We start from the raw sequence: 27,436 nt of genomic DNA, 5'->3' as shown, positions 1-27,436 counted from the left end.
CTGTGTGAGCATTCACATCACACTGCCTTGTTCTGATCTGGATTATGGGTTATCTTTTACTCCCCATTGACCTTGAGAACAAAATGAGTGGGGAGGGTGGGCCAGATTTACACAGCCCCACCGGTAAGAGGGAACATTTTCTTCACAAGTGTTTTAGTTGTATGAAGAACTTTACTGATCCACAGTGTAAATTTGAAAGACTCAGATTCATAGGGCAGTTTGACATGTGATAATTCATGCCACGGTCTCTTTATGCATGTAAAGGCTGTACAATTACTACACGCTCCTTGAGATAACCTGGTCCGGTATACAAAATGTGTGTTTTTATGTTATTTTGTTTTCTGGATTGATTTAACTGCTCCCTAAACTTCTATAATCTGCAAAACACTGACTAGAATCATAGAATCATAGAGTTGGAAGGGGCCATACAGGCCATCTAGTCCAACCCCCTGCTCAACACAAGATTAGCCCTAAGTATCCTAAAGCAACTACATTAACCCCTCTTTCAAATTCTTCCAAGTAGAGAGCTAGGGGTGGTTTGATTTCAAGTTATAACGGCATTCTTTCCCCTTTATTATTATTATATATACCTATATTGGACTTCTTGACCACTTCTCCTCCATCTGGGGCCCTTGTGACTTATTAATCAGCTATGGCTGTTTCAAGAAAATACCAAGTCAGTGGGTTTTCAAGGTAATGTATTTTGTCCTAAACTTATGTACAATCAGAATCATAGTCGGAAGGGTTACCCAGGGTCATCTAGTCCAACTTCCTGCACAATGTAGGCAATTCACAACTAGCTGCCTACCCACAGTGACCCCAATTTCATTCCCAAGGGATCTCCCTCCCCACCAAAAAATCTCCAGAATCCAGCCTGGGAAAAAGGCTCAGCAAGCCAAGAGAGCAGGGGCATAGAAACTGTCTCCCCTGCGGAGCTAGCTTTCTGCTTGCCTGGATTGCTTTTGAATGGGCCTCTGGCTTCTGCCCCCCGCAGCTCCATTCTCTTGCATCGTTCAGGCCTTCCTCCCGTGCGCTTTGAAAAGTGCTGGGTCACCTCTCTGAGTCACTGTTTTCACACGTGATTCCGGCCCGGCCGGGCTCTCGCGTGTCTTCTGCTTGCAGGCGAAGGCGGCGCTCGCTCGGCGCGGCCGCAGCTCCGTCCCGCCCCCTCCGCCTTATCGGTCCGGGCCACGGGCGCGGGGAGGATGCCAGACGGCGCGGCGGGCGCGGCGGGCGCGGGGAGGGCGGAGGCAGGCCGGCGCCGCGGACCAAGGGAATGCGTTTAGCCCCCGCCAACATGGCTGCTGCCTTCCGCACGGCAAGCCGGGCGCTGCACCCGCGTAAGTGCAGAGGGACCCCGTGGCGAGGCCGGATTTGGGTTCGCTCTCGCCGCTGTTGCAGATTAGGGTCTGGGAAGGGGCGGGGGTGCGGTGGCGGCTTTAAGGTTTTGGATCCGGGAGCTGCCCGGGAGCTATTTGAATCCCCCCCCGCCCCTTTTCCCAATTGCATTTGCTGGCTCTCTTCTTGCGCCCCCGCCTCTTTTCCAAAGCGGGAGACTTGCCGGGGGGCTGTTGACCTTCGCTGGGTGGGTGGGTGGGTGCGCTTGTAGGAGCGCCGAAAGGGGCTTTATGCAACGGCTCCTCTTACGTAAGGTCTGTTCGGCGTTGCTTTCCCAACAGGTCGCTTTCCACGAGTCCCTCTCGGGAAGAGGCGTAGTAGGGAGGAAGGGGTTGCTACTAACTGTGCAATGTTGGGCTGGGGGGGGGGAAATGTCCGCGTTGTTGCAAGACTCCCTGCGCCTCTCCGCCACGCCCACCTGGGCGCATGGGGGGCAGGAAGGACCCTCCCTTTTGCCCGGGCAGCTTGCAGGAGCGGCCCCCCTCTGGGGGAGAGGACGGACAGATGACCTCTGGGTGTCCCTTTTCATGTCATGCCGATCCCACCCGACTAGGATGCGCGGGCCAGGCGCATGGCTGGCACAGGGGTGTGCCCTCTTGGCCTGGTGAGATCTTCATGGCTCCTGCCAGGGTCCTGTGTCGGCGGGGAGCCGTAGGATCTGGTGCACCGTGGCCCGGCAGAGCAGGGGGCTGGCCGGGTAGTGCAGCCTTGCAAGGGCGGGTGGCTGGCTGGTTTCATCAGGAGACCCCGCTGGGTGAAGCCAATGTTCCTCCGAGGCCAACATCCAGCTTCACACATCGGGCCAATGGCTTTGCCCCAGCATTGCCTCCTGGCACTGCCACCCCGAGGTTGACTGCTAATGAATGTGGAGGCTCTTTTGAGGCCCCGTGGCTAGTAGCCTGCTCTGTAAATCTAACCAGGAAGAAAAGACCTATCCTTATAGCATTACACAACAATAAAGAATGTTTTTACGCCATGTCCTTTCTTGAGTTTTTGTTTAAAAAACATTGTTGTTTAGTGCGATAAGGATAGGTCTTTTCTTCTTGGTTTGAGTTATCTGAGACCGCCCTGTGTTTTTCCTATGGCTCCATACACCTGTCTGCTGTCTCTTTAAAGCCACCTGTGCTTAGAGTTGCTAGCTCTGGGTTGGGAAATAGCTGGAGATTTTGGGGGATGGAGCTGGGAGAGATCTAAGCAGAGTATAATTCTTTGAAATCCACTCCCTAAAGCAGCCTTTTTCTCCATAGGAGCTAATCTCCCTGGCCTAGAGAGAGGCTGTAAAACTGGGGGATCCCCAGGTGCCACCTGGAAAGGGGCATCCTTACCTGTCCCATTGGCCATAGGTGTTTCCCAGTGCAGGGTCACGTCCTCCAGTGTGAAAACTAACTTGTGTGTTTTCTGGAGGCTGTCCTGACCCTTATAATAGTTTACTTTGAGTGCTGGGCCAACACCATTTTTTTACGCAGGTTTTGAACAGACTGCTTCAAGACTGCGGACTGTTTGATGAATGGTGTTGTGCTTAAAGTGTCAGACTAGCATCTGGGAGACCTGGGTTCGAATCCCCATTCTGCCATGGAAATGGAAACGATCTCAGCCTGATCTTCCGCACAGACTTGTTGGGAGGGTAAAGTGGAAGAGGGGAGGGACGACGACGAAAGCCCCTTTGACTCTCCTTGGGGAGAAAAGTGGGATATAAATGAAGTCAATAAAAAATAATTATAATTTTAGACTGTTGTATACCCTGGCTTGCTTTGAATGGCTTTTTGGTATGTTTTATTGCTGTCATTAAAACAATGTTGGTATAGTGGTCAGGAACAGAGAAATGAGTTTGATTCCCACTCCTCTTCCACATGCAGCCCGTTTGGGTGACCCTGGGCTAGTCACTGTTCTCTCCGAGCTCTCTCAGTCCCAACTGCCTCACAGGGCATCTGTTGAGGGGACAGAAAGGGCAGGTGATTATAAGTCATTTTGAACGCCTTCAGGTAGTAAAAAAACAGCATACCAAAAAACAGCTTCTCTTTGCTAAATGAAGTAAATGAATAATTATAATTTTCAACTGTTCTTTCTTTGTTTTTATACCTTAGCTTAGCTTGTTCTGAATGGCTTTTGAGTGTTGTTTTAGCTGTATACTGCTTTGAGCAGCTCTGCATTTTCTAAATAAATAAATTTTGAGCATATATTAGATTGTCTAAATCTATAAATGTCAGGCATGATTTAAACCTGCAGGTATGAACAGTCATCAATAAGTGCTCTGCTTTCGCCCCCATCTTGTACGGAAAACGCAGGATGTTACACAAGAAATAAATGACTGTTTTTCCTCCTTTGGCTTGCTCAGTTGCAAAGAACAACTGCTACAATCCAACGAGAATCCAGCTACAGTGGAGATGTCAGATGACAGCGACAGCACCTGTCGAGGTAAAAAAACCCAAGCCGCAAGTTCAACCCGGAAAAAGGTAGGGGACTTCTCCATGTCTGGTCATCTCCGTAGTACTTGGTGAAAGATCATGTGTGTATGTATTGCTTATGCAGGAGTACCTTGGAGAGAGAGGATAAACCTACACCTCCCTTAGGACAGGGCTACTTTGGGATGGAATTGCTCTTATCTTGGGCAGGGCTTCCCAACATGGCACCCACCCAGCCAGGCTTCTAACTAGAGATTAGATTTGCTGTGCAGATTGAAGTAATGTTGTTTTAATGGCAGCTGCTACTGCAGTTGAAGTTTCAGTCTCTCTTTCACTCCTTTTTCCCCTTGATTCTTTTAAAAAAATTACTTTTGGGGTCTCTTCTACTTGGGCTTCCCCTGTATGTGCACTTGATTTTGCCTCCCATGGTGGCCATTTTGTTGTTGACTTTGCCATTTTATGCTCACATTTTATGCTTACAGCTTGCACTCTGGGTCAGAATTTCAAAAAGGCTCACAGGGTCAAAACAAGTGTTGGTTTTATTTATTTATTTTTATATTTATATACCACCTTCTCCTGAGGGTCCTGATGACCCCTGATTTAAGGAGCTGACATATCAAAGAGCAATAGCTCCGCCCCTCAGGCAGTGAGAACTTATTTTCTTTCTTTTTAATTTCTGTCCTACAAAATTTGTGCCAGGAGGTGAGCTTCTGTGAGACTCAGCTCACTTCATCAGAAAGCTCCTCACCTGCCACAAATTTTGTGAGTCTTTTAGCTGCTGCAGGACTCCTGCTCTTTTCTAATGCAACAGACAAACACTGTTCCCCATCTTGAATTTCTGTCCTGCTTTTCTTTCATGGAATGCCAGGTGATATACAGAGAGGCCCAAGAAGGCCTCCCACCCAGGCATTGATCCGATCTAGGTTTGCTTGATCAACCCCTGGACAGGCTGTGCCATTTTATGGGATCTGGAGCTGTGATGTGGGGGAAATTAGTGTTGTTTTTAAATGCTACTCCAAGTAGTTCTACTCCAAGTAGTTCAAAGTAGTCCAGTCAGGAGATGTTAACCTGCGGTGTACTATAGCTCATTCCTCATTTTAGACTAAGATGTCTCATTTATCCAGTCCTGATAATTTTGTGCCCTTTGGTCTTAACACCCCAATTATACATTCTCTAGCATATTGCTGGATACCCACATTTCCCACAGGTAGGCTTATGACAATGGTAGACCTTAAACCCGCTTTGGCAACACATCCTCTTTTGCTGTGCTTGTCAAAGGAGGATGTTCCTCAATTACCTTCTTTCAGCCACAAGGACAAAAGAGCCTTCAGGAACCTCTTGAGACCTCTGAAAAGCAGGAGACTTCTGGGAGCAGAATGCCTGAAAAGAGAAGGAAAGGGGATGAAACCTTTCCATTCATGTGTCCCATGCTGTTAAAATGTAGTAGCTGTAGTGAGAGAACGTCTCAAAGATTAGCATTCTCAGACATCTTTCATGAGATCTGGTGGAATGAGCTACCTCCCAGCCCTTTTCAATCGGTCAAATTTCTGAAGAGCCTGCAAAATGGTGCTCTTCCGTCAGGTATACTGTTGAGGCCAATTCTAGCACTTACTATCACCGAAATGGGCCCCGCTTACCTTCACCCCTCCCTCCATCTGAATCCTGGGGAATACGATCCAATTTTGACATATTTCGGCTCCAGGTTCTTTGGGTGGTAGTGGTAGAACGTCCTTATTAGATTTTTTCAATGTAAACTGTAAATGGTTTTAAAAATAATTGTAAGTATCTTTGTATGTGGTTTTAAATGACGTTAGCCACTTTGTGACTGTTTTCAGAGAGGGGCGGTCTAAAAATCTATCTAATCTAATATTTTAATCTAATCTAGTAATGTTCTAAGAAATATATAAAATATCTCTGTGCCATCCCTACAGGAACACATTTTCCATGCATGACATTCTAGGCTGAGCTAAACCAGAGATTATAGGAGGGAAAGGGGGTAGTTCCCAGTTTGCCTCCCTGATTCTATTGTGATATGTTTCCCCTAAATTAATTCCGGGGGTGAATACATACAACAAATCAGGTGAAGGACTTCTTGCCAACTGGGAGTAAGTTGTTATATGGAGCCATTGTATGTTTTACAAGTTTTTTTGTCATTTCTGTTTTTGTAGGAAACCAAAAACAGGGATCTTGATGTTGAACATGGGAGGGCCAGAGACTCTGGGAGAAGTCCATGATTTCCTCCTTCGGCTCTTTCTGGACAGAGACCTAATGACGCTTCCAGTCCAAAAGTAAGACGTCTTGTCGGGGGAAATTCTTTAAGCAAGCACGTCAAATTGGCACAGGCAGAAAAGCACTGGTTTCGGATTTCTGAGAATACGAAAAATGTAGCTTCTGTCTTTGCCTGGGAATCCCTTTACTTATCTGTTAGCCTTTCCTGTCTTGAAACTATATCTCTTGAAGCCAAGTAAGACTCAGTTTGCAAAAACTGCAGAATTATATGATGCAAGTGTTCTTAGTCTCAGTAAAACTTGGGCAGCAATTGTGTGATTCAATTCAGCTGTGTACAAAATTAATTTACCTTTTCCTTGACTCTGATACTTCCTTCTATGTGTCTGTGTGTATGAGGGACCTAACTTTCCAACAGTTGTCCATCTGCAGTCTTGAATGGTGGAGAAGGTTGTTCACACCTACTGCTTGTATTGGAAGCTTATGCACTCAGCAGTATACCAAGAGCATGTACTGTAAATCTCTGTTGGGATCCCAGCAGAAGAAGAGCTGGGTTTTATATCTGGCTTTTCTCTACCCGAAGGTGTCACGAAGCATCTTACAAGAGTCTTCCCTTCGTCTGTCCACGACAGACACCCTCTTAGGTATATGGGGCGGAGGGAGCTCTGACTGAACTGCTCTGAGAGAACTGAAACTGGCCAAAGATCATCCAGCTGGCTGCATGTGGAGGAATGGGAACTTAAACCCACTCAATCAAGGGGGCCGCCACTCTTAGCCACTATACCATGTTGGCTCTCTTGAGGTTTCCGAAACTTTTCTGTTTTGAGCACAGAGTGATCTTGCAGCTGTGGTCAAATATAACAACAAAGATCAGTGACTTTTTTCCTAGTTGTCTGACCATCTCAATGACGTTATTCTAATGACAGTACTTGATGATGCTTCACCAGCTGGTTTATTTAAACGGAGTTTGAGCCTGGAAATTCATACACTGAAATCATGTACTTTTTACCTTCAAGTTATGACTCCTTCCTTCTCCCAGGGGTGACTGGTAGGACTTCCAAACATCTTCTAACTATGATTTCAATGAGTTGACATTCAAGGAAGTGTGAAGTCATAATCTTGCTTAACTATACATTTATTAAAAGATTGCACTTTAAAAATGTAACATCTCTTGTCTTCTGCTACATACCAATCCATGGCTTGGCTCCTCCAGTAAATCTCTGTTTACGGAAAAGATACCTGTCAGCAAGAACAACAACAAAGACTCTTGCCTCTACCACTTTCAGCGCCCGCTGGTCCCCACCATGCTACTCCTGGGGGACTCCAGCTAACCCATAAGGAAGCAGGGGGAGGTCGGCACCAGGAGGGGTAATTGGTAAAAATCTCTATGCCCTCTTCTGCCCATCTAACCCTGTATTGTGGTGAGAGTCCCCCAGTGTTTGGGCAGGCGGGGTGATAAACATGATGCTGGTTGCCAAGAGGAACTTGCTTGTGTGTTCAACTGGAGTCCTTGGCTGCAGAGCGTACATTGCTGAGCCTGCTGCCTTTTCTCTGGGCCCATGCTTGGGTAGCATCTGAGGGCCCAATTTAAAGGGGGCCGTGTTTCTAAGACAATGATCTACAGTCCTGGCACTAGCAGACTGATCTCTGTGCTTTCAGCAAGCTCGCGCCTTTCATCGCGAAGCGGCGCACTCCAAAAATCCAGGAGCAATACAGTCAGATTGGAGGAGGGTCGCCCATCAAGAAATGGACAGCGGCACAAGGAGAGGCCATGGTGAAGCTACTGGATGAAATGGCTCCTCACTCTGGTATTTATTTTAGGCCCCATTCCTTTAGTCGCCTTCCCTTTCCTCTCCCCACAACAGACACCCGGTAAGGTAGGTGAGACTGAGAGAGCCCTGATATTACTGAAGAAGAAGAAGGAGAAGAGTTGGTTCTTATATATGCCACTTTTCCCTACTCAAAGGAGTCTCAAAGCAGCTTACATTCGCCTTCCTTTCCTCTCCCCACAACAGACACCCTGTGAGGTGGGTGAGGCTGAGAGAGCCCTGAGATTACTGAAGAAGAAGAAGAGTTGCTTCTTATATGCCGCTTTTCTCTATCCGAAGGAGACTCAAAGCAGCTTACATTTGCCTTCCCTTTCCTCTCCCCACAACAGACACCCTGTGAGGAAGGTGAGGCTGAGAGAGGCCTCATATTCCTGAAGAAGAAGAGTTGGTTCTTATATGCCCCTCATCTCTATCGGAGAAAGTGGCTTACGGTTGCCTTCCCTTTCCTCTCCCCACAACAGACGCCCTGTGAGGGAGGTGAGGCTGAGAGAGGCCTCATATTCCTGAAGAAGAAGAAGGAGAAGAGTTGGTTCCTATATATGCCACTTTTCCCTACCCGAAGGAGTCTCAGAATGGCTTACAATCCCCTTTCCTTTCCTCTCCCCACAACAGACACCCTGTGAGGGAGGGGCTTAAAAAGGTGTAGATAAGTATTCTTGCTTTGGAGCGAAGCCTGTCGTGGTTGAGGACTTCAGAGCTGCAGGATGGTCACCCCTCGCCCCTCACCGTGGCACATAAGTTGGTAGCTTTAAAAAGAAACACAACACCCAGGGCTGGGTTCTCAGGCGCATCAAGCTAATGGTTCAGGGGATGTTAATCTGTTCCAGGCAGGCGTCGTCACTCCCTCTTCCTTCACAATCTGGTTTCCCAAGGAAAAGTCACGTCTTGTGTTATCTATTTGGACATCGTTTGCATGCTGCCTCCAGCTCCCATTGTGGCGTGCATCTCGTGAGAAATAATTACGTGGCAGAGTTTGTGCGTTTTGGCTGCCTTGGCACACAGAGGGGTGGTTTCATGTTTGTTTATTTGCACCCTGCCTGTCTGCCCAGTGGGGTCTCAGAGCAGCTTTTAGCATCTTCCTCTCTTTCCCACAGGGCAGCTTAAGCTGAGAGAGTTTGACTGAGAGAGTGTTTCACCGGGTGACCTTCTATGGCACAAGGGGAGGATTAGAACCTGGGTCTTCCAGAGACTAGTCCAGAACTCTTAATCACTACACCACAGTGGCTCTCCTGTGAAGTTGAATTAGTGACCGATGATGGTGCACCTGTTGGATAATGCGCTTTTAGTGTGCTTTTGCAGCTGGATTTTCCTGTGTGAAACAGGAAAGTGTACTTCTAAAGTGCATTGAATCTGCATTATCCAACGTGTGCGGAATGGGTAAAGAGGAGTAAGCCAAAGAACTGATGGAATTTATTTCAGTGGGAGGCATGAACACGTCTAGTGATTTCCTGTGATTGTAGATAATAATGTAAAAAGTTAGCTGGATCCTGCCTTGATCTCTGTACCCATTTGTACTTTATCTGCCGCTTATGAGTCTTCTCCTATATTGTAGCCTCACAACCACCCTGTAAAGTAGGTTATGCAGAGAGAGTGTGATGTGAACTTCCCCAGCAAGGTTCACGGCAGAGCTCTAGGTGAGCTCTGGAAGTTGATCGTATTCGCAGATCCTTTTGAGTATGCTTTCTTTATAAACAATTATTGTGGTACAATGCAAGACCGGATCTGGGAGACCCAGGTTTGAATTACGACTGTTTCGTGGAAAATTCCTGGGTGACCTTGAGCTTGTAGCACACACTCGTCCTGCCTCTCAGGCTGCTGGTTGTGGGCAATAATATTATAACCTGCTTTATGAAATTTGGGGAGAAAAGTAGTTTATAAATATCCAAAGAATTTGCATTTGCCTTCCAATTTTTCTGCTTTGGGATTCAGAGTGGCCTGTCACATGGATGCCGGGCCCTCTTCAGTCCAACCCACTGAATTTCGGTGCTGGATGTATCGTGTCCCTTCCGAAGATATCTCTGGGCTCTTCTCCCCTCCCTATTCTGTTTGCTGTGCAGCATTTGCTGCTGCCCACATTTTCCTGGTGCCTCTTCTGAGAGCCAGCCATTTCCCCTTTTCTTCCCCTCTATCAGGCTACCTTCTCCTCTTCTCCCTTATATTGGGGTGGGCTCGCATGTCTGCATCGGAAGCTAAAGGCTGCCTCCCAGTGGCCCAGCTGAAAACAGTCACCTGTATAAGCTGTTCGATTTCACCTGCATGCACAGTCCTCATCATTTGATAAATGCCATGTCACATATTATTATTATTATTATTATTATTATTATTATTATTATTATTATTAAATTTATATCCCGCCTCCCCCCGGAGGCTCGAGGCGGGTCGCATAAAAACCAATCCCCTAAAACAATAAAAGCACAATAAAACATAATACAATTAATACAAAAGTTAAGACAAGAATGGCGGCAAAATTCAGTATAACCAACCCAATTCCACACCCACTAAGAAGGGAAAGGGAGGGGGCAGATGATAGACGCAACCGTCACATTTGTGAGGGGGGCTAGATCTTCTTGCTGCCCGGCCTCAACCGAAACCCTGGCGGAAGAGCTCTGTCTTGCAGGCCCTGCGGAATGATGACAATTCCCGCAGCTCTTCCGGGAGCTCATTCCACCAGGTTGGGGCCAGGACCGAGAAATCCCTGGCCCTGGTCGAGGCCAGGTGAGCTTCCTTGGGACCGGGAATGACCAATAGATTAGCCCCCGCAGAGCGTAAGGCCCTGCGGGGGGCATAGGGCGATAGGCGGTCCCTCATATACACTCGGCCCAGACCACATAAAATCATAACTGCTTCCTTGCAAGCCCCCCTGAGTCCGCCGTTAGGTGGGATGGGGGTGGTAAAGATCTAAAAGAGAAAATAAAAATAAGTCGCCCCAGTATTTTAAAGTTTTAAATTCCCACCCTCACACACTCAGGCATGTGTGTGCGCGCGCACACATGCACAAGCAAAACACCTCCCCTGTAGAGGGGGCTTGTTGCCTTCATAATTACTGAATTTGCCAGCTATATTTTGGCAATTACATGTCTTTTAAATGGTCCACGTTTTGGATTTATGTACTGATATGAATATGAATTAAAAACTACTTTTCTGCTTCATACTTCGTCATGGCCTGTCTGTCAGCTTCTCTGCACACTTGCTTTGTAACTACTGGCAGGACATTTTTTCCCCATATAATTCAAAGTCGAGGAGTACGGGTGTACCTGTACATAAAACTAAAATGTGGACCAGTTAAAAGACACCTGTGAGCTGACTCCACCTGGAACAGCATGTTTTTATCTATTTATTTCTTGCTTTTCACCCCACTGGGGGGACCCAAAGCAGCTTTCCTTATTCTTCTCACCTCCATTTTAGCCTCACAACAACAACCCTGTGAGGTAGGTTAGGTTGAGAGTGTGACTGGCCCAGGGTCACCCAGCAAACCTCCATGGGTATGAGTGGGGGTGCAAACCTGGTTTGCCCGAATCCTAGGCTGACCATACTGTTGCTTAAAGGAGCAAGAAAGAGCTGTAGCCCAAGATGTTGAAATTCTGGCTGTCTGGGGCTTTGCTCATAAACAAGAACGATAAATCTCCGAAGATAGCACGGATCTTGAATTTAGCAGCTTAAACACTCTGTTTCCTTTTCACCTCTCCATATAAGATATATTTTTCAAACCTATCTTCCTCACCAATCGATCATCTTCATTGCTTTCCTTTCAACCAATTCAAAAGGGCAGAGCTGAAGGGGGAAAGTAAAAAGGAAAGGGTGTGCTTAGAGAAGGGGGGAGCCAAAGATGACGAAATGAGGAAGAGCAGTATGCTGTTCACCTAGGGAAGGGTTGGCCAAACTAGCCCTCCAGATGTCCATGGGCTCCAATTACTTGCATGGGCTCATGGTAATTCTTGTCCATGGACATTTGGAAAGCTACAGTTTGGCCAACCCTTTCCTAGGTCCACAAAAACTTGGAGCCAGGCCTGTTGAGTGTACCGAACTTAGTAAAAGCTCAAGAACAGAAGAGTTTGCTTCCCTGGTAACCAGGCAACAAGGTCACCTGATGCTTTTCTCATTCAAGCTCCCCATAAGTACTATATCGGCTTCCGTTACGTCCATCCTCTGACAGAAGAAGCCATTGAGCTGATGGAGGAAGAGGGCATCGAAAGGGCTGTCGCTTTCACGCAGTATCCGCAGTTCAGCTGCTCGACCACAGGTGAGTTTGCACCTGGAGGAATTGTCTTGCGTCCAGCCATCAGAGCTCCTCTTGGTCTGCAGCCGCTTTGGAAGTACTCTTGAAGCATTGCTGCTGAGGCCTCGAATATGTGCAATAATTGCGTGTAAGAAGATCTTCTGAGATTCAGAAGGTTCAGGATGGACAAAATGCTTCTTTACACAGTGAGTGACTAAGATACGGAATTTGAGGCCAGAAGCTGTAGTGACGGCCGCAGGCACAGACAGCTTTAAAAGGGGATTAGATAGATTCATGGAAGGTAGGTCTGCTAGCCATGGTGACTGAAAATCACCTACATGTCCAGAGACAGTCTCTGAATCCTGAAGCCAGGAGGTAGTTTCAGGGAGAGGCTGCAACTTCAGTTTTGGCCTGACTCTTAACAGCCACCGGACACACTCTCTCCTAAGGCTACATTGGGACACTTGAAGTTGGAGCGGTAGATTTATGCTTGCAGATCTGCTTTGGTTGGCAGGGCAGGAGGCGATCACGTCCCAGCCAGGCTGGCGAGGCAGAATAGCATCCCTGTACAACGGCGAAGAGTTTCAGGGTCTGGTATCCGCTGTGCTGCAGTCCACGCAACGCAGCAATTTGTGCTTTGTAGCATGTCTCACAGAATCTTCAGGGGCAGCAGATCTTTGGTGTGCCGGCTCAGCCTGTGGAAGTGCTGTAGGCGGAGGGTGGCCCTGTTGAATTCCTGGACTCCTGCAGAGTCGCCTAGGGTGGGTGGAGCTCTTTTTAGGATTTTGGTAGGTTACGTGCAGAAACTACATCAGGAAGGTATGTGCAAGTTCAGCCTCAAAGAGGGGGGCATTCCAGAGGCAAGGTGCCCTCCTGGGAAATGCACTGCCTGTGGTCACCACCCACCTGACCTTTAAAGGTAGAGGCACAGAGCAGGATTTGGGAAAGTGGAATGTACCGTAAAGGTAAAGGTATCTCCTGTGCAAGTACCAGGTCTTGTCTGACCCTTGGGGTGACGCCCTCTAGCGTTTTCATGGCAGACTCAATACGGGGTGGTTTGCCAGTGCCTTCCCCAGTCATTACCGTTTACCCCCCAGCAAGCTGGGTACTCATTTTACCGACCTCAGAAGGATGGAAGGCTGAGTCAACCTTGAGCCGGCTGCTGGGATTGAACTCCCAGCCTCATGGGCAGAGCTTTCAGACTGCATGTCTGCTGCCTTGCCACTCTGCGCCACAAGAGGCTCTTTTTGGAATGTACCTTACAGTAGCGTTTAAACTAGTTCATCTTGGGGGGTCATCCTGTGCTGTTGGCTGAAGTGGCCAGGAATTGAATATTTCCCTGCTACAGCAGGGTCCGTCTCCCCTCCAGCAGAGGCACCCAGTGAGGCTTCCAAGCAGAGATTTGGTTGTCAGAAGAATCAGGTCTGTGGTCATGGGATATAGCTAAGGATTTCCACTGTTAGGTAAACTGCCAGAATTCCAGAGTGCCCACAAAACGGCGCTGTTCTACTAGGCCAGTGGTTCTCAACTTTCCTAATGCCGCGACCCTTTATCACAGTTCCTCACGTTGTGGTGACCCCCAACCATAAAATTATGCAAGTGTTAATTCACAGAAATTAAACCGAAACTGACCAATGGCATGAAGAGCCACTGTTCACGATTGTATATAAATTGCTTTCTTCCTGGGGTTTCTCAGTTCAGTTCTGCCTCTTGTCCCACCGTGCCGATCTCGTTCTTTTCCGCTGCTCTAGACAGACGAACGCTCTATCTCGATCTACCCCGCAAGGCTGTTGTGTAGATGGCACCCCCCCCCTCCCCGGCCAAGCTGCTTGCCCTGCTGCAACCCCTGTGAAAAGATCATTCAACCCCCAAAGTGCTCCAGACCCCCAGGTTGAGAACCACAGTACTAGGCAGATCATTGAGGCTAAGTAATGATGATAATGATGAAGCCCCGAAGGTCATTCCTCCTGTAAACATCCGTGGTTTGTTTCGCGGTCCAGGGAGCAGCCTGAACGCCATCTATCGCTACTATAACACAAAAGGGACAGAGCCAAAGATGAAGTGGAGCACCATCGACCGGTGGCCGACGCATCCCCTTCTGATTCAGGTACGGCATTTGTGTGGTGGAGGGCGAAGCTGGGGGAAGGTTTGAAAAACTACCTTCTGGGCCAAACTCAAGCCAGGTCTGTAGAAGGGTGGAACGGAAACCGTGTGACCCGCTGAAAGAAGCTTGCTCAATCAGCTTTCATTGTCCAATGAACTTGAGCTTGATTTAGGTAGGAAGCATGTTCAAACCCTGCTCCCAACCCCAAGTAGCAACCTGCTCTTTCCTCTCAGCTCTTCAATGCCACCAAGTATTTTTTTTATATACAAGTTTTTTTTATTTTCATAAAGATAGAAATATAGGATGCAATATGAGTTATTAATACAAAGAACAGTAAATAAAATCAAATCATCATTTGAAAATGTACGACTTCACATTAACTACACAGTGATATAAACTTTTGCCCGAAACTGAGTCTAAGAGCCATCCACATTTCCACTACATTTTTTAAAAAGGCCTATTTAGATATACAAAAGAGAAGTTGTTAATAATCAACCTACTTGAGAGATCGTAGACCTCACGTTAACTGCTTGATACAATCTAAGAGCTGTCCTGACAGATATTTCTAGGTTTAAGTTAGATGCTTAACATTAAACATTTCTTGTAGAACAGTATGAGTTTTGGCCCTGTATCAATACCCTAATGAAGGGAAAAGAAAGTAGGGCTTTGCCTTAAAGATGTACGAAAAAGAAAAAGAAAAAATTACAGGAGGATTTCATAGCTTCTCCTTATCCTTAATACAGATACATCTACAAAACAATTTATATTTGACCCATTCTAAGAGCCATCCTGACATGTATATTTTCAGATTTAAGTTAAAAGCTTAACATTAAACGTTTTCTACAGATCAGTGTGAGCTTTGGCCCTATAACAATACACTAAAATGTCACCTAAAGGGCCCATGTGACAATTGTAAGATGGCCAATCAACCAAGGAGTTTGTATTGAGGTTGTGGATTCTGCTTGAGCAATCGTTCTCCTGATTGGAGGAGCCACCCTTGACTTTGACTTCTTTTGGTTACTTGTGTTCAGTGTTTTGCAGACCACATCCAGAAGGAGCTGGACTTGTTTCCACCCGATAAGAGGAAAGACGTCGTCATCCTTTTCTCCGCTCACTCCCTCCCCATGTCTGTGAGTAGCAGAAAGCCATTTGGGAAGGGGTTGGCTCTTTCCCTCAAGATGGGAAACTTGGCATCTCTATTGTGTTGAGATGGATGGACTAGAACAGGGGTAGTCAAACTGTGGCCCTCCAGATGTCCATGGACTACAATTCCCAGGAGCCCCTGCCAGCGAAAGCAGGGTTTCTCATATCTGCCATAGATGCTTGCAGATGCACTGGGACACCAATATGGCAATAATAAATCCAAATAGATTTGTCTCTCTTCAGTTTCAGATGTTTTTTAATTCTTACTTCATATAAGTCCCAACGCGTTTCACCTGCTGGCTTTATCAAGGGACAAATTATTAGTGTTTCAGACAAACTTCATATAAGCCAGGGGTAGTCAAACTGCGGCCCTCCAGATGTCCATGGACTACAATTCCCAGGAGCCCCTGCCAGCGAATGCTGGCAGGGGGTCCTGGGAATTGTAGTCCATGGACATCTGGAGGGCCGCAGTTTGACTACCCCTGATATAAGCAAATACTTGTCTCTTGGACAGAGTATAAGGTCATATTAACCGCAGCTACTCCTAGCTAATGGCGTTCCAGAACGTCTGGAACTAATAATTTGTCCCTTGACAAAGCCAGCGGGCGAAACGCGTTGGAACTTACATGAAGCAAGAATTTTAAAATATCTGAAGAGAGACAACTCTATTTGGATTTATTATTGCCATATTGGTATCCCAGTGCATCTGTACTATTTCATATTTGTTTCTTCACTGGAACCTGCCCCTCCCAGTTCATTCATTTTTGCTTGTAGATGCTTGCAGAACAGAATTGTGGGTCCTTGAGAAGATCGGGGACAGGGTGGCTTTTAAATTTTAAATTTATTTTTCGCTTTATATGCTGCCCTTCTCCGAGGGCTTTGGAATCATTTTGGAAGCAGATTCTGTGAGGAGTTTTGAGTAGCTTAAAAAAAAACACACCTTAAACTAGTTGTGCTTTGTCTGCCATTAGGAACGGTAGAATCAGAAAATTAGTTTGAGGTTCTCTCTTACCTTTCCAATCCCCCACCTCCACTAAAGCAAAGATTTTGCAGTTCTTGGGTATGTGGTGCCATCTTGTGGTCAGCAGTAGCAAAACAAGTGGTATAACTATCACTGCAGCACATGTGCACCGCACTACTAGGCCACGGCCACACAGCCTGGAAAACCCACAACCATCAGTTGACTCTGACCATTAAAACCTGTGACTGGGTCACTGTTGTCTACATGCTTGTAATGGTTAAGAGCAGTGGCTTCTAATCTGGTGAGCCAGGTCTGATTCCTCACTCCTCCACATGCAGTCAGATGGGAGACCTTGGGCTGGTCACAGTCCTGATAGCGCCGTTCTCACAGAGGTTTCTCTCAGAGCTCTCTCAGCCCCACCTACCACAATGGGTGTCTGTTATGGAGAGAGGAAGGGAAGGGGATTGTAAGCCACTTTGAGACTCCTTCAAGTTGTGAAAAGTGGGGCTTAAAAACCAACTCTCCTTCTAATCACGTAGCCCTCCTTTATAAATAGAAGTAGAACATTACTTCAATGAATCCTGGGAACACCGTGCATCTTGCACAAATCTTCCTGCATACAGATAAGTATGGGAAATCCTCCTCAGTCAAGTGCTGTAGTGGGAGGGGAGTGGTATTATGTGTGTGATATAGTTTGAAATGTTTCCAGCGCATGCTTAAATTTTAAAAAGAATCTCTTTAAGGACTGAACTTTTGACTTGTTGTGCCACAGGTAGTTAATCGAGGCGATCCTTATCCCCAAGAGGTGGGAGCTACTGTCCAGAGGGTGATGGAGAAAGTCAACTATTCCAATCCTTACAGGCTCGTGTGGCAGTCCAAGGTACGTAGGCGGTGGGAGTTTCTGCAGCTCCCCGGATCAGAAGTGTTCTGTTTGATTGCTGTTCGATCCTATCAGCTGCTGTTATGAAACTTGTGCTGGGTGCTCTTCGTTGCCGTGAAATTCAGAGGATGCCTCGCCATTCTAAGGTTCAAGTGATGAAACAATCAGAAGAGCTTTTCTCAGGACCATACCACTTTATGATGTTGGCGGGGGGATGCTTGCTTGTGTCCGAAGAACTCTGAATATGAAAACTTGGCACCTTAGGAAGAAGGTTATACTGTACTCCTAAGGAGCCAGTGTGGTGTAGTGGTTAAGAGCGGCAGCTTCTAATCTGGAAAGTTGGGTTTGATTCTCTGCTCCTGCATAGGCAGCCAGCTGGGTGACCTTGGCCTAGTCACAGCCCTGATCGTGCTGTTCTGACCGAGCAGTGATATCAGGGTTCTCTCAGCGTACCTTCCTCACAGAGTGTCTGTTGTGGGGAGAGGAAGGGAAGGCGATTGTAATCCATTTTGAGACACCTTCGGGCAGTGAAAAGTGGGGTATAAAACTCTTCTTAAAATCCCCGCTGTGCTAACTTAGTTTGTAAGCCGCTTTGAGACTCCCTCAGGTAGAGAAAAGTGGGATATAAGGACCAATTCTTCTTCTTGATATCCACCCTGAGCATTCAGGGAGGGTGGGCTATAGAAATAAGGATTTATTTGTTTGTTTTACTGTCTCTGTTAGTTTCCGCAGGGTTGGTGCAGAAGAACTGCCTGGTGGGCGGGGGCCTGTTCCCTTTACCTTCTTCCTTTAGGAGAGGAATAGGAAGGCGACTGTAAGCTGCTTTGAGCCTCCTTCGGGTAGGGAAAAGCGGCATATAAGAACCAACTCTTCTTCTTCTTCAGTCTTTCCTGTCTACTATCTAAAAGCCTTCACTTTCCCTTGCACACCTGTAAATGGCATTGAATCAAGAGGGGTTAATGCTGGCTGTGAGCCCTCTCCGGATGGCCCCAGGCTAGCCGGATCTCACCAGATCTCACAAATTCAGCAGGGAAGGAGCTTGCTAGTACTTGTATGGGAGACTCCCAAAGAAGTTCAGGTTCGCTGCACAGAGACCGTTTATGCACTGGAGGTTTCATGCCGGGCTGCAGGCTGGAGTTTTAGTTGTGACAGGCTGCCCCACCTCTTCCTTAACCCACATAGGGGAACATTTGGCCTGGTGCACCTCATCCGCCCCCAATTTGTGCTCCTGGACTGGAGCTGGGGCAGTGAAGTTCCCAGTGCGTAAACGGTCAGAGGAAGGCAATGGCAAGCCACCTCTGGATATCTCTTGCCATGAAAACCCCTTGTGACTCCACAGCGCTTTCTCCCACCCATGTTTGCTGTCTTGCTTTTTTGTCCTAGGTGGGTCCTATGCCCTGGCTGGGTCCTCAGACGGATGAGACCATCAAAGGCCTCTGCCAAAGGGGGAAGAGGAATATTTTGTTGGTTCCCATAGCGTTTACCAGTGACCACATCGAAACGCTCTATGAACTGGACATCGAGTACTCGCAGAAGCTGGCCACGGAGGTAAGGAGACACGGACTTGCCTGGGGTTGAGTCAGGCCATTGACCTCTGCAGGCCAAAATTGAACATAAAGGAAAAGATAAGGCTAAATGTCATTGGAAAAACTTAAGCAATCAGAACGGGGTCCCAGGTATTCAGTAAACCGGTTTTTCTGAATCTTCTTCAGTGATTGCTTGCTAATTCTCAGTATGGAGGTTCTTTTTAACAGTAACAGTTATCACCTTGACGATTGTTCCTGAATTGCTCTTAGAAGAAGAAGAGTTGGTTCTTATATGCCGCTTTTCCCTACCCGAAGGAGGTTCAAAGCGGCTTACATTTGCCTTCCCTTTCCTCCACAACAGACACCCTGTGGAGTGGGTGAGGCTGAGAGAGCCCTGATATTAATGCTTGGTCAGAACAGTTTTATCAGTGCCGTGGCCAGCCCAAGGTCACCCAGCTGGTTGCATGTGGGGGAGCGCAGAATCGAACCTGGCATGGCAGATTAGAAGTCCGCACTCCTAACCACTACACCAAACTGGCTCTCTTAGGCTTACCCCATTGATCACTGCAGGCTGGTCTTCTCTATGCCGAGCCAGCATGGTGGTACGATTAAGAAAGCGGCTTTTGATCTGGAGAGCCTGGTTTGATTCCCTGCCCTTCCACATGCAGCCAGCTGGGTGACCTAGGGCAACTCACAATCCTGTTAGAGCTGCCCTCACAAAGCAGTTCTCTCGGAGCTCTCTCAGCCCCACCTCCCTCACAGGGTGTTTGTTGTGGGGAGAGGAAAGGGAAGGCGAATGTAAGCCGCTTTGAGACTCCTTTGGGGGATGAAAAGTAGGGTATAAAAACCAACTCCTCGTCTGACCTCTCCAGGGTCTTAGGCTGAGGTCTTTCTTGTCACGTTCTACCTGGTCCTTTCCAGTGGAGAAGACCAGGATTGAGCTTGGCTCTGCTTGTAAGAGAAGTAGGTGCACTACCACTGAGCCATGCTTCCTTCCTGAGTGAGGCTGTCATAGGACTGTTGGTCCAGCAGGATCATCTCTCTGACCAGTGATGGATCTCCAAGGTCTCCGGAAGAGGTCCTTCATATCACCCGCTTACCTGGTTGTTTTGATTGGAGAGGCCGGGGGTTGAACTTGGGGCCTTCTGCATGCCAAGCAGAGCCTCTGCTGCTGAAACACAGCTCAATCTTAACCACAAAGCCATTTGTTGTCCCTGCCCAGTAGGAATTCTGTCTCCAGGATGTGAAGACGGGAGGTCTGTAGCTGCAGGTCCATCCTGTGCAATGGGAAGCAAGCCCTGCTTAATCCGATGCATGTTTCCTTCTGGACCTCTGCTTGTATCTCTGCCCGTCTCCTAAAGAGGGACCCAAAGTGACATCATTCTCCTCCTGTTTATCCTCACAACAACCCTTTGAGGTAGATTAGGCTGCGTGGGCATGACAGGCCCAAGGTCACCCAGATGTGTTTAGGATAGGCTGCGTAGGGGGCTGTTCATAAATATCCAGAGTGGATTGTAGGTGCAGATGTTGACTAGAATGAAAAAAAAATCCAAGTTGTTGCCAATACCTTGAGAGAAGGGGAAAGGTTGCTACTCTGTGGTACAGCCCTCTGTCAATTGAGTAAGGTCTCCATAGAGAGGACCGACATTCTTCATCGCATATTGCCCCTTCACAAGGATAGTACATGGGATCAGGACGTGGGGAAAGTGGGTTTCTTGCTACTTCAGTTCTAGAAGAGTGGTACCGTGCTTTAACCTTTTGTTCTCCTTTCCCAGTGTGGGGTTGAAAACATCCGAAGAGCAGAATCTCTCAATGGAAATCCTCTGTTTGCTAAGGTAATTACGCTGAGCAATCCACATCTGGGGTCTTTAGGTCGTTAGGCGCTGCACACAAAGCATTACATGTAATTACATCTCGATCTCAGTAATTATCCCATCAGCTTATAGTCGGCCAAGTCTGTCTTTAGAAAAGGAGGAATCTGCATCAGAAATTCATGGGAACGGATCAGGCCGTGGGGGAACACTTTTTGGGTTCTTCTGTTTTTGAGTGTCAGTTGGCCCTTAAGGAAGGAAGGAAGGAAGGAAGGAAGGAAGGAAGGAAGGAAGGAAGGAAGGAAGGAAGGAAGGAAGGAAGGAAGGAAGGAAGGAAGGAAGGAAGGAAGGAAGGAAGGAAGGAAGGAAGGAAGGAAGGAAGGAAGGAAGGAAGGAAGGAAGGAAGGAAGGAAGGAAGGAAGGAAGGAAGGAAATCACTAAATTCAGCAGCTGTACCAGGAGACTGGAGAGGAGCAAATGTCACACCAGTTTTTAAAAAGGGACCCAGAGGGGACCCAGGATATTACTGGCCATTCAGCCTAACATCTGTTCTAGGGAAATAAGTTAAAACTGTAATCAAAGATAGAATTATTAAATATGTGGGGGAACAAAGCCTACCGAGGGAAAATCAGCATGGCTTCTATAAAGAGAAGTCTTGCCTCACCAACTCTTTGAGGAGAAAGAAGGGTTGGTTTTTATACCCCGCTTTTTACTGCCCAACGGAGTCTCAAAGCATCTTATGATCGCCTTCCCTTCCTCTCCCCGCAACAGACACCCTGTGAGGGAGGTGGGGCTGAGAGAGCTCTGACAGGACTGTTCAGCAGCACTATCAGGACTGTGATGAGCCCAAGGTCACCCAGCTGGCAGCATGTGGAGGAGCGGGGAATCAAACCCGGCTTGCCAAATTAGAAGCCGCCGCTGTTAAGCACTGTAAGCATGGAGACAACAGTGACCCAGTAGATATTATATACTTGGACTTTCAAAAGGGATCATGAGATCACAGGACAGGTGATCTTAACATCCGGAAGAAGTTCCTGACAGTCAGTTCTCAGCGGAACAGGCTTCCTCGGGAGGTGGTGGGTTCTCCATCTTTGGAAATTCTTAAACAGAGGCTGGGTAGCCATCTGACGGAGAGGCTGATTCTGTGAAGGCTCAAGAGGGTGGCAGGTGACAGTGGAGGAGCGAATGGGTTGTGAGTGTCCTGCATAGTGCAGGGGGTTGGACTAGATGACCCAGGAGGTCCCTTCCAACTCTATGATTCTAGGTGCTCTAAGGGATTAAACAATGGTTAAATGACAGGAAGCAAAGAGCAGGTATCAGTGGACAGTTCTCACAATGGAGGAAGCAGTGGGGTCCCACAAGGGTTGGTATTGGGGGGTAGTACAATTTAATTCAGTTCTGCAGAGATCGGGACGTAGAGGTGAGTAGCGTAGTGCTGGGGCCCACTGCTCAGGCACTGCAGCCCGCCTGTCTTCAGAGGCAAAGGGAAGGAGGGAAAGGGGGGGGAGTCTGGGTGGTTTGTCTGCTGGGTGGGCAGGGGACACGGATTCTTGCCCCTTATGTAGATGTTCCACACAAGGGGCGAGAATCCTTGTCAGTAGATTTTTTTTCCCCAGGCCTCACTTGCCATTTCTTGCTCTGGCTTATCAGTCCTGGCCCCTGCCTGGTGGAATGAGCTCCCGGGAGAACTGAGGGCCCTGCCGAAATTGTCAGTTTTCCGCCGGACCTGCAAGATGGTGCTCTTCCGCCAGGCATATCGCTGAAGCTGGGAGCATAAGATTGGCTCCTCCCCCGTGTTTGTACAATTTTGACCCCCAGGAGGGGGCCTACCATCGCCCCCAGACTTACATCGGATGGATGCAGCCAGGAATAGAAGGGACGGATTTAGGGGAATAGGAACGGAATAGGGGTTCAGGATTATTTGACCGCCATATTTCTGGATTACTGCTTGTTTTCTGTTTTATCTGTTTTTTAGCTTGTATATATGGGGTTATGTTTTAATATTGTAAGCTGCCGCGAGCCAGCTTGTCTGGGAGCAGCGGGATAAAAATTTAATAATAAATAATAATCAGTTTGGAAGCATGATGTTGGTTAACGATTTAAATTTTTCAAAAACGTTTTCAGGCACTAGCAGACTTGGTTTGCTCCCATCTGCAGTCGAATGAAATCTGCTCCAAGCAGTTAACCCTCAGCTGCCCGCTCTGCGTGAATCCCGTCTGCCGAGAGACGAAATCTTTCTTTACCCGTCAAAAGCAGTGACGTGTCCGATGGAGGGGGACGCCTTCAGTTTTGAGGCTCTGCCCGCGTTCTCCTTCCTCGGCTCCTCTTTTGGGGCCGTTTCACACGCAAAGTCTTTTTGTGGAGCGGCCCTTGATCCCAAGGAATGGTTTACACGAGGATGGAAGAGGGAAAGACTCGAAACTTATTTTGTTTTCTGTTGAGGGAAAGTGACTTCCAAAGGTTTCATCTTGTGGAGTGCTGATAACATGATAACATCTAAAATGGATAAGCGGGGATAAGGACTCTTAGCATGCCTCTGCATTGCTCCCAAGAGCTGAAATGGTACAGGTTGGTCTTCCCAGCCATTTAAACTGGGGTTTTTTTTTAGATCTGTTGATTTAATTGATGCGATTTGGGGATAAAGGGGGGATAAGCAGCTGGTGGCTTTTAGTTTTGTGGGAGGGCTCATTCCACTGGCTCAGTTCTGTTCAGGCCAGAAAGTCGCTCCAGAGACCTGGGTCTGAGCATAGCTGACTAGACCTCTGGGAGCGCTTAATGTGCACTTATATTTACACCAAGCCTTCCAGGTAGGATATACTACTGTTGTTTGAGGTCCTATTTTTGGGGAGCTCTGTAGCAAATCCATTGATCATCTGACTGCCTTTTCTGTTTTTTTTTTTTATGAACAAGTGACATCTTTTTTTTTTTTAAATGGCCTGTGTACATTGTTTTAAGTTGGTTTTGTTTTTACGTTGTGTTTATTTTCACATGGAAGCGATTCTCCTGTAGCCCTGTGTACAGCTGAATTACACCCAAACTGGGATTTATGTACTTTTTATTGCAGAGATTTCAGGGGTGTATGAAGAAAAAATTTCTCACCCCCCTCCTCTCTTTTTCTCTTAAAAGAAAGGAAGTGAGTACCTCTTTGAATTTCGGTGCGACACTGACTGTAAGCATACTGAGTGGCCGTGGGGATGCTCGTGGTCTTTTTGCCAAACACTGATGTGCCTTCACAGCTTCTGGAGGAATTTGGGGTTCCCAGCCTCTCAGGGAGGTTTCACCCTTGCAGCATTTGTGCATCCGGTCTTGTGAGCCTGAGGCTGCTGTTGCCGATTGCTGGACCACTTGCAGCTGGATTTTCACTTGCAGAATGCCAAAAACGAGTTGCAAAAGATTGCTAAGTGCATTATCTGATACGTGTGGGAACTGTGTTAAATTTGATTGCAAAGGGCAGATTGGTTTTGCAGGGCTGCTGTAGTGAGGCTCCTGCCTGGTCCTGTTGTCATCATTATTGTGGTCTGAGTGGAAAGATGTCATTTGTGGCATTTCTGGCACCAATTGGGGGCACTTGGCTCAGTTTACTCCAGGCCACTGGTGACTTCCTCCCAGCAGGCACCAAAGGGCCGATCTGGTCCCACCAGTTCACAAGGCCTTCTGCGAACTAGTTTACGTTCACATGAACTATTCTTCAGTGGTAGACATTGCAGGTTGATGTCAGTCACTGAAGAACGTGCATCAGTGCCAGCAGAGAGATTGGGCTGGTGGTTGATCAAGGATGCTGCGCATAGCTTGGTTGATGTGCAGAAATTGGCAAGTGCTTCTGTATAGTGCAGATTGATCAGACACATTTTGTGCATTGGGTAGGGAATACATGTAGTGCCCAAGTGTACAATGCTCAAGTTGACTGGGTGTTGTGCATGCCCACGCATCACCCAGCTTTACACGCTGCCCAGTGTTATTTGAAGGCTAGGTCCCTTGTTGATTATATCCATTTTTATACACTTTTTCCATGCCTCCATGGCTTCCGGATGGTGGTTTTGATCGGCTTTGGTATCCAAACTGGAGGAGTGAGTGGGGCATCCAGACAATATCAACCTCTAATGGTTCACTTAACCCCTTGCTTTGCTGGGGTCCTTCTGAAACCTGGTTTGAGACGAGGAAAGATCATAATCTTTAATCGAGGGAGCACAATCCCACTGCTTTTTTGCGTACCATGTGGATGGGATTGTGCTTGTTTTTGAAGGTTTTGTCCCAGTCCCCCTCCCCACATTGGATAACTTTTGAGGCCTTTTTAAAACATCAGCAGCTGGTAGATTGCTGTAATACAATAACCCTATACCTGTCTGTGGCCACAATCCAGTAGCTCTTCTGAATGACCAGCTTTCATTTATCAAAGTCTTTGCTGAGCGATTTACACCTTTCCTCTTATATCTGCACAATGAAAGAAGGTAGAAATTTTAAAAAAATATCAACAACAAATGTGAGTCTAGTAGATAGTAGCTGTATATGATGGGAATATTATTGTACCGTTACCAATTTTTGAGAGAAGCCTTCCAATGGCAGAAGGGAAAGGGGACCAGAGGAAGCTGAGGTAAGAAATGTGTTATGGGAAAAGCCATGGGGATGCTTCTCTGCCACTGAAGATGCCTCTGTACTCAGACCAGTGACAACAGCCATGCAGAAACTCATCCCTGTGCGGGAGCAGCCTGCATGTACAACCATTACTGTGCATGCGCATTCAACATTACGATTGCGTATGCGTACACCCCCACAGATGATGCTGATGATTCCAGTTCACAGGGATATTTCATGAATAGGCTCTAAGGAAATGGGCAAGTGTTGACCTTTACCAGTGATTTTAGACGGCCTGTTAACATTGACCAAACCTGATGTCTAACAGCAATATGTCCAGTTCATCTGTCAGTGGAAACTTCTCCAGAAACTCTGTAAATGCAGCTCAGAAAACAGCCCTGAGCACTGAGAATGTCATTTTGTTTTTCCAAAGAGTGGGCTCCATTGAGCCCCACGGGCTGGCTTCAGAGCGGTGACTGCCTTCACTTCTGCCCAACAACCTTGTCTCCGTGCAAGGAGCATCCTCCGTGTACCCAAGTTTCCCTTCTTTGCCAAGGGCTTCCTTCTACGCGACCATCTTTTCTCCAGAGCTGCTTTATAGACTTTTTTTTTGCTTAGTGCTCTCCAGCTGTCGAGACACTGTGGTTTTTGTGGGACTTCTCTGGATGCAAATTGATCCAGATTAAATTTGTCTTGTCAATTAAATCCCCCAAATGATCTGCTAGAACATATTTATAAAGCTCACGGTCAACGTACGAGAGGGGTGGTTATCATGGCTCTTCTGTGATGAACCGACGGAGGTGATACCTCCGTAACCAGGGGTGGTCAGACTGCGGCTCTCCACATGTCCTGCAGGTCCGCAGTTTAACTACCCCTGTCCTTAACGCTGCAAAATCAAATGTTCCACTTTTGGAGAAGGGGGTAAGGTATATTCTTGAGCCAGTTGTGGGAGGATACTCTACAGGGTTAGAAAATTTGAAAAAAGATGTGAGCAAGCCTAAACCGACCTTTAGGCTAGTCCTGTCCTACAGGACTCTTGTTTTTTGCACCTTAGAAAACTGGTGCTGGTTAGAAGCTGAGAGAATGAGCCACAGAGTCCCGGGTTCAACTGGGTAGCCTTCATCTCCGTCTTTCCAGAAGTAAAAACCCCAGCTGACCTTCCCGATTCTTGGTCAACATTCCCGAAGATGATGGCTTGTACGGGAAGCGGTTTGCACGCACAATGAAGGTGCTATATGAATACAGATTGTAACGATTGTTCAATAAACTTAATTACTTGGATTAATTAATAAACATTTTAAATGTGTAAAAAGGAATCCCTGATTAATTGGGCAGCTTGTTTATAGTTGCAGGTGTGCTTTTTTAAACAAGAGTTTACAGAAACGGGTAGCAGTCACCCCACTGCAATCCAGAACGGAGGGAGCACCATTTTCCCGCTGATTCATATTGGGAGATTATGTGTCCCTTGGGATAGCTACAGTTGCCCAGCCTACCCCGATCTCATCCAATCTTGGAAGCTAAGCAGAGTTGATCTTGGTTAGTGTGTGCATAGCTATGCTTCCCAACCAGATTCTGCACCGTCATGCCACTTCTGACTCATGGTATTGGGGCATTCTCCACATTCCCAGTGGCTGAAATACTCAGCAGGAGAACTCTGGCTGCCCCCTCTGGGCTCATCTCCTTTCTGGGAAGCAAAGAAGAAGAGTTGGTTTTTATATGCCACTTTTCTATACCCGAAGGAGGCTCAAAGCGGCTTACAATCTCCTTCCCTTTCCTCTCCCCACAACAGACACCCTGTGAGGTGGGTGAGGCTGAGAGAGCCCCGATATCACTGCTCGGTCAGGACAGCTTTATTATTGCTGTGGTGCGCCCAAGGTCACCCAGCTGGCTGCACGTGGGGGACCGCAGAATCGAACCGGGCATGCCAGATTAGAAGTCCACACTCCTAAGCACTACACCAAACTGGCTCAGAGGATCACCCCAGAGTCCCCAATCATCTCACCTGGGTGCAGTTTCTCGTTTTCTCGTAGCAGGAGTGCCAGGAAGAAGGGCAACTGGGAGCGCTCCCTCATTGTGCTGTTTAGAAATTGAATACGTGATTGTGGAAGGTTTTTGGAGAGAGATTGAATTCTCAGTGTATCAGTTCAATCGAGAATGGAGCTGTTTTCATCTTGCCTGTAGCTGTAGAAAAGGCAGTCCAGTTGCACCTTAAAGAATGCCAAACTTGGGGCAGCAAACAGGACTCGCCAAATCTCCAATGCGCCATAAATTTTGTTTGTCTTTAAAGTACAGCAGGACTCTGAATGCAGTATAGAAACCTCCCCTAAGTTTAGCATATTTATTCAAGTAGATCCAGTTCACCTTCAGG

The 27,436-nt window shown here is 47.3% G+C and overlaps 1 protein-coding gene across 2 annotated transcripts; it reads left to right on the top strand.

The window, feature by feature from the left end:
* Window positions 1–1,143: 1,143 nt before the first annotated feature.
* On the top strand, window positions 1,144–26,384 carry FECH (ferrochelatase). 2 transcript variants are annotated; one of them, XM_077346883.1, is made up of 11 exons: window positions 1,149–1,340; window positions 3,734–3,851; window positions 5,969–6,088; window positions 7,686–7,834; window positions 11,961–12,095; window positions 14,072–14,178; window positions 15,207–15,305; window positions 17,052–17,159; window positions 18,543–18,707; window positions 20,461–20,520; window positions 22,621–26,384. In XM_077346883.1, exons 1-11 carry the CDS (start codon window positions 1,277–1,279, stop codon window positions 22,753–22,755), a joined length of 1,260 nt encoding a protein of 419 aa, XP_077202998.1. In that variant the 5' UTR covers window positions 1,149–1,276; the 3' UTR covers window positions 22,756–26,384. The 2 variants fall into 2 exon arrangements, with proteins under 2 accessions (XP_077202999.1, XP_077202998.1); XM_077346884.1 differs by lacking the exon at window positions 18,543–18,707 and having other exon boundaries at window positions 1,144–1,340.
* The last annotated feature ends 1,052 nt before the right edge of the window (window positions 26,385–27,436 follow it).

Source organism: Paroedura picta, chromosome 7 (genome assembly GCF_049243985.1).
Source record: "Paroedura picta isolate Pp20150507F chromosome 7, Ppicta_v3.0, whole genome shotgun sequence".
In the NCBI taxonomy this organism is placed as follows: domain Eukaryota; kingdom Metazoa; phylum Chordata; class Lepidosauria; order Squamata; family Gekkonidae; genus Paroedura; species Paroedura picta.
The sequence above is the reverse complement of the archived record's forward strand: the minus strand, read 5'-3'. Positions and strand labels throughout refer to the sequence as shown.

What these genes read in the sequence shown, in the direction of transcription:
- FECH (XM_077346883.1), top strand. Translation starts at nt 1,277, where the DNA reads ATGCGTTTAGCCCCCGCCAACATGGCTGCTGCCTTCCGCACGGCAAGC. An exon ending in CAAGTTCAACCCGGAAAAAG is followed by an intron (nt 3,852 to 5,968) that starts GTAGGGGACTTC and finishes CTGTTTTTGTAG; the next exon opens with GAAACCAAAAACAGGGATCT. An exon ending in GGCTCGTGTGGCAGTCCAAG is followed by an intron (nt 17,160 to 18,542) that starts GTACGTAGGCGG and finishes TTTTTGTCCTAG; the next exon opens with GTGGGTCCTATGCCCTGGCT.